The sequence below is a fragment of the Zalophus californianus genome, chromosome 1 (assembly GCF_009762305.2).
Source record: "Zalophus californianus isolate mZalCal1 chromosome 1, mZalCal1.pri.v2, whole genome shotgun sequence".
In the NCBI taxonomy this organism is placed as follows: Eukaryota; Metazoa; Chordata; class Mammalia; order Carnivora; family Otariidae; genus Zalophus; species Zalophus californianus.
The window spans coordinates 16,020,994-16,026,993 of NC_045595.1; the positions used below are offsets into that span (position 1 = coordinate 16,020,994).

General features: G+C 42.4%; 1 protein-coding gene across 3 annotated transcripts in view; it reads left to right on the forward strand.

Annotated features, from left to right (window-relative positions):
- The window catches only part of LOC113918189 (C-C chemokine receptor type 3), a 96,693-nt gene extending 91,393 nt beyond the window's left edge, over positions 1-5,300 (forward strand). For all 3 annotated transcript variants that reach the window (XM_027586439.2, XM_027586438.2, XM_027586440.2), the window contains one exon: positions 2,652-5,300. In XM_027586439.2, the coding sequence (XP_027442240.1) occupies positions 2,662-3,741 (1,080 nt within the window). In that variant the 5' untranslated portion in view covers positions 2,652-2,661 and the 3' untranslated portion in view covers positions 3,742-5,300. The remainder of the gene's footprint in view (positions 1-2,651) is intronic.
- Positions 5,301-6,000: the final 700 nt, after the last annotated feature.

Genomic DNA, 6,000 nt, shown 5'->3' on the forward strand with positions numbered 1-6,000 from the left:
GCCTGCTTCTCCCTCTCCCACTCCCCCTGCTTGTGTTCCCTCTCTCGCTGTGTCTTTCTGTGAGGTAAAATAAATAAAATATTTAAAAAATCAATAAAGAAGAAAATTATTTAAAAAAAAAGGACCAATGAGAGAAGATAAGAAACCCAAATTAAGAAGCTGGGAACGTAAACAGGATGAGCAAAACTAAAGTCATCCTTCAAATGAATGGGTCAGGCTAAGATTAAACAACTTTGGACTAAAATTTGTGAATCCGTTTCCCTGCTTCCCAGGGGAAAGTTGGCAAGATCTAAATTGTTTTGGAGACTAAAGGAACTTCATTGTGTGGTACAGCTGAGTTGTACTGTGAGCAATTTTAGTGGACCAGCTAAAAGAATGTGAACTCATTTTCTTGGTAAAACTTGTATCCATGTCTGCATATCTGTAGAGAAACATTACTAGTGGTAAACTGCATGGGGGAATTTGGGGTGGTTTTTACTTTTAGGTTTTTTGCCTTTCTTTATTATTGGTTTGCCTGTTTGTCTGCTTACTCTTATTGTACCATATTTCCAAAATGCAAAAAGACATTTTTAAGAGCCTAATTCAAACCTCTTGACTATTGCAGACTGAAATATTCATTTTGATTTGGACCGAAAACCATTTCAGTTTTCATATCTTGGACCCATGTAACTAGTAGTCAAGGACTTGGCTTCTGACGCCAGAGAACCTGCATGTTTCCCTGTGTGTTGCACTCTAGAGTCCCCAAAAAGATTCTATAATTTTATCATGGTCATGTTGAAAGTGACACATGAATTAAAGACATGATCATCAAGTCGAACAAAACCTTAGTGATTTTTTTTTTTTACTTTGACTTGTTTTTAGATCCATCTCAGATAAAAGGAAAGATAATGGAATAATTAAGTGGAGGCTACTATACTTTTGCTCTCTGGAGCAAGCAGCTCTGTTCTTTTTCTTTCTTTCTTTCTTTCTTTTTTTTTTTTTGCTTTAACCACTAAAATTTAGAGAGGGATGTTTTCTGTGATTGTGAATATGTAACAGACAAAATAATAGGCATTTTTTTTCTCAGCGACTGTGAATTATGCCATTAGGAATTAAAATGCTGATAAGATCATACAAATCAGTTGTTTTCAGTCCCATCTTCCACCTCAAAGGCCTAGATGTGTTATTGATCAGTGGGATGTACTAGGGCAGAGTCACGGAAATAGACCAAGTTCTATCCAAGAGACCCAACTTCCTCTCTAATTTTATATGAAATGGCTTCTCGTTGCTTTATCTTTCAGTCCCACTTCCTACCAGTTTTAAAGTTTTGTTTTTTTTTTTTAAATCTCATTTGATCCTGAACATAACTTCAAGTGGTCTCATGATCCTCATTTGGGGATGAGTAAACAAGGCTCAAAGCTAAGTTCTTGCCCAAGTCCTACAGCTGGTGAGAAGAATGGCTGGGAATGGCTCCAGCCCACATCCATTCTCTGACTACACAAGACCCTGACAGGTGCTGACCACTGGGGTCCCAGTATTCGATTAAGAATCAAAGATAATGTCTTACCATTGGCTCCAACAATTGCTTTACTAAGACCTACCTTGAGAAATGCCCATTGACCTATATGCATGTCTTCACACTTGTCCCTTCCTCAGAGAAAGGAGAAAGTCAGTAGGACTTCTTCCAAGGAAACAGTGCCGGGATTCACTGTCCTCCGTGGAACTCCTTCTTTTCCAGTGAAGCCTGTATTCTTAAGAAAAGCAGCCACTGGCCCTAGGGGTCCTAGTTTAAAAAATACCAAATCTGCGAAGAAATTCCATTGGCCTATCCCTCCCCCCAGTCCCTTTATGAAGTAAGAACTCCAAGGGGTTTGCTGTTGGCACAGGGCTGGCTTATCTCAACATTATCAGGAGCCGGTAAAGGGCAACAGCTTAGAACTGTAAGTGTCACACTAGTTAATGATAATTATGATGGTGAAGTCTTCAAAAGTTAAACTTGAAAATCACTGCATTAGAATCTACTGAGAAAAAAAGTTGTTCATAGACACTGAAGACCTAGCCTGAACTTTTATATCTACTTGTTAGAGGATTTGGGGTCAATTACTAAATTTCTCCAAGGTTCAATCTCCCCATCAGCTATGACGGACAGAACCTTGTTAAGGGGCCACAGAGAGGGGAAGTTATTTGTAATAACAACGATCACTATTATTATTATTATTATAAGCATTTGGTTTTTAAATAGGGAAGCTGATTTTGAAAGTCATATATAAACTATAAAACATAAAATCCAAAATGCCTGGAAAGATACAGCAATAATGATCAGCATAATATTATTGTTCTCATTCCCCAGCCTGCTCTTTCTGCCCTGTACTTCCTCCTTCAAATGCTTGCAGAAACCAACATCCCCATTCTTCACCACCATCCGTCACATCTCTGTTTCTTTTCCCATCGTGAATTGCGCTTTCAGAACTTCACGTCTTTTGTCCCTGACACCTCTCTCCACCCCAGCATCTCCGACATAACCTTTGAAATACATGCTGAAGAAACTTTAAATGTCTAGGCTGTTGAATCACATGCGGTTTTGTGGGTAAAAGGATAAATCAATGGGTGTGGCTCACCAAGAGTGATTGTGCCTAATTGTGTGGTTGGTGTTTGTTGTTTTTCTATCACAGGGACAAAATAATGGAGGCCTTCACGGCCGTGATGAAGACCATGGATGAGTCTGTTGAGACCACAGTGTTCGACTATGAGTATTCACTGCCGTGTATAAAAGTCAACATCCAGCAGCTGGGAGCCCAGTTCTTGCCCCCGCTGTATTCCCTGGTGTTTGTGGTTGGTCTGCTGGGCAATGTGGTGGTGGTGGTGATCCTCATGAAATACAAGAGGCTCTGGATTATGACCAACATCTTCCTGCTCAATTTGGCCATTTCTGACTTGCTCTTTCTATTCACCCTGGTGTTCTGGATTCACTATGCTGGGTGGAATGAATGGGTTTTTGGCTCTTCCATGTGTAAGCTCCTCTCCGGGCTTTATTACATGGGCTTATACAGTGAGATCTTTTTCATCAGCCTGCTGACCATAGACCGGTACCTGGCCATCGTCCATGCCGTGTTTGCCCTTCGAGCCCGGACTGTCACTTTTGGTGTCATCATGAGTGTTCTCACCTGGGGCCTGGCGGGGCTAGCAGCCCTCCCTGAATTTATCTTCCATGAGTCCCAAGAAGACGTCCAACAGTTTGTCTGCTTGCCTATTTACCCAAAAAACCAAGAAGACAGATGGAAGCGTTTCCATGCTCTGAGAATGAATATCCTGGGTCTCACTCTGCCTCTGCTCATCATGGTTGTCTGCTACTCTGGAATTATTAAAACCCTGCTGAGATGCCCCAGTAAGAAAAAGTACAAGGCCATCCGGCTCATTTTTGTCATCATGGTGGTCTTTTTCATTTTCTGGACACCCTACAACCTGGTCCTCTTCCTCACGGCTTTTCAAACGATCTTCTTTGAAACCAGCTGTGAGCAGAGCAAACAGCTGGACGTGGCCATGCAGGTGACGGAGGTGATCGCCTACACGCACTGCTGCGTCAACCCCATCATCTACGCCTTCGTGGGGGAGAGGTTCCGGAAGCACCTCTGCCACTTCTTCCGCAGGCACGTGGCCACCTACCTGGGCAAATACATCCCATTCTTTCCCAGCGAGAAGTCAGAGAGAGCCAGCTCGGTATCCCCATCAACAGGGGAGCAGGAATTGTCATTTGTATTTTAAGACCGACGTGCTGGACCCATGAAGCAAACGCATTACGTCAATCACATTGTCCTCAACGCCGGCCCTTTAAACTTCTGGCTCAATGCTGAAACTCTTAAAGACATTAAAATATATACACAATGGTGTCAGTATATGTGGGTGGCCCAGGCATTACCAGGGGTCGCTGGCCAGTCAGTTCACTTACTGTCGACCTCGAAAGACAGAGCTTTGCTTGGTTCTCTGAAGAGTTACATACATTGTAATGTCCCCGAATGTTAGATAGTTACTACACGCAGCTACTAACAGGTAAATCCTTTTAAATTTAAACCTTAACGTCAGGCAGCTATTGCATAAATGAAACATATTTCACAAAATACAATATATCAATCACAATGCTTTTAACGTGCCTAGCTCTCTCCTTGCTTGATGAAAAGGCGCTTTTTTTCCCCCAGTGTCTATGTACTCCCAAGCAGCATAATGGCATGTCACCCTTGTTCCGAGAATTCTTTTCTTTTTTTTTTTAAAGGATTTTATTTTTAAGTAATCTCCACACCCAACGTGGGGCCTGAACTCACAACCCGGAGATCAAGAGTTGCATGCTCCACCTACTGAGCCAGCCAGGTGCCCCCCCCCCCCACCGCCAAGTATGCTTATTAGTGAATGGATTTCCTGTTTACACCAAATGATCAGATTTCGTATGAGCAACTCAATAGAAGAAGAGTAATTTGGTATTTTCAGGAGAGAGAATAAAGGCCTTGTTTGCAGAAACTTTTTGGAGCCCTGAAATGTGCAAACACTGTCCTCTTAAATACCAGGCTCAGCATTCATCCAACAACTGTGTATTAGATGATACAGACAGGATGCACCAACATTGATTTAAGTTAAGTGAAGGATGCACAAAGTGTGTAAGATAAACATAATCCTTGCCCTGTAAAACCTCCCATCTGGTAGGGGGTGTGAGACAGAAACAGGTAACTCCAGAACAAAGAGAAACATACTCAATGCTCTGCCTGGGCCAGGAAGGGAGAGACCATTTGTAGCTGGAATCTGAAGGAGGAAGACTTCGTGGAGGAAGTGGCTTTTGAGCAGGTCTTTGGAAAAAAAAAAAGGCAGGATTTGGAAAGGGAGGGGACTTGGGGGAAGCACATGAAGCCAGTGGAATGCCCAGTACAAAGGTGAGGGGGTAGGGCATGAACATGTGTGGATAGGAGGGTGGGGTGGGCAGGTTGGGATGGGCCATGGAATTGAGGCAAGCATCTTGGGCTTTTTTGGGGAGGCAAAGGGAGCTACTGAAGGGTCTAGAGCAGGGGAGAAGAATAATCACCATGGTGCATTAGGAAGATAAATCCGGTAACACAGGATGGAGTAGAGACCCCAGAACCATGCAGGGAGTTAGTTAAAAGAGAAAGGCACGTGTGAGGCAAGGAGAGATCAATGGCTAATAAAAGAGGTGCTGGAAGAACCAAGAGACAGCGTTGAAGGAAGAGTCAAAGTCCAGGGAACGATATGGAATTGACTGAAAAAAAAAAAAAAGACAAAACAGGATGTATCCTATGCTAAAAAAATAAATAAAAAAGAGATAAACACAGATTATTCACTGTGCTTGGGTGCATTGCCCATCCCTTAAAGGTTAGGAAAGAAAACAGTAGCGTTTGGTTATCTTTAGAGAGGGTTAAGGGTGGAGGGTAGGACAAGTGTGACTTTTCTCTGAATACCTTTGTGCCTTTTGGCTTTTGAACTGTGGGAACATGTTATCAATTAAAAACATAAACAAAACTTTAGAATTATATATTTTAAAAAAGAAGCTAGGCTGCTCTTCTGATGTGGTATCCATTCTACCAGCCATAAGGGCATTGGAAACCCTGAAGTACCTTTTGTCTTTTTTGTGGTTCAGTCAAAATGTAAATAAAGCAATCATCTGAAGACTTAACTATACCTACTGGTTTTCTCTTGTCTTGTGAAGCAGTGTCTGTCCTTAGGTGAGCACAAGTGCTGGATATTGGTACTGGGTCATATACCCAGGTGCCTGAAAGCTTTTAGGAGCTTTGTGACCCACACAGAATGGCACATAACCAAATCATGGATTCAGTGTGCTCGTTTGGCCTTCCAGCCCCACGCTGTCCAATAGAACTAACTACAGGGATAGAAATGTTCTCTACCTGTATTGTCCAATAGGATCCCTGCTAGCCACATGCAGCCCTTGAAATGTGGCTACTGGAGTGAGGAACTGGATTTTTAATTTGTATTCAATTTTAATTGAAGTAGCCACAATAGCTGCTA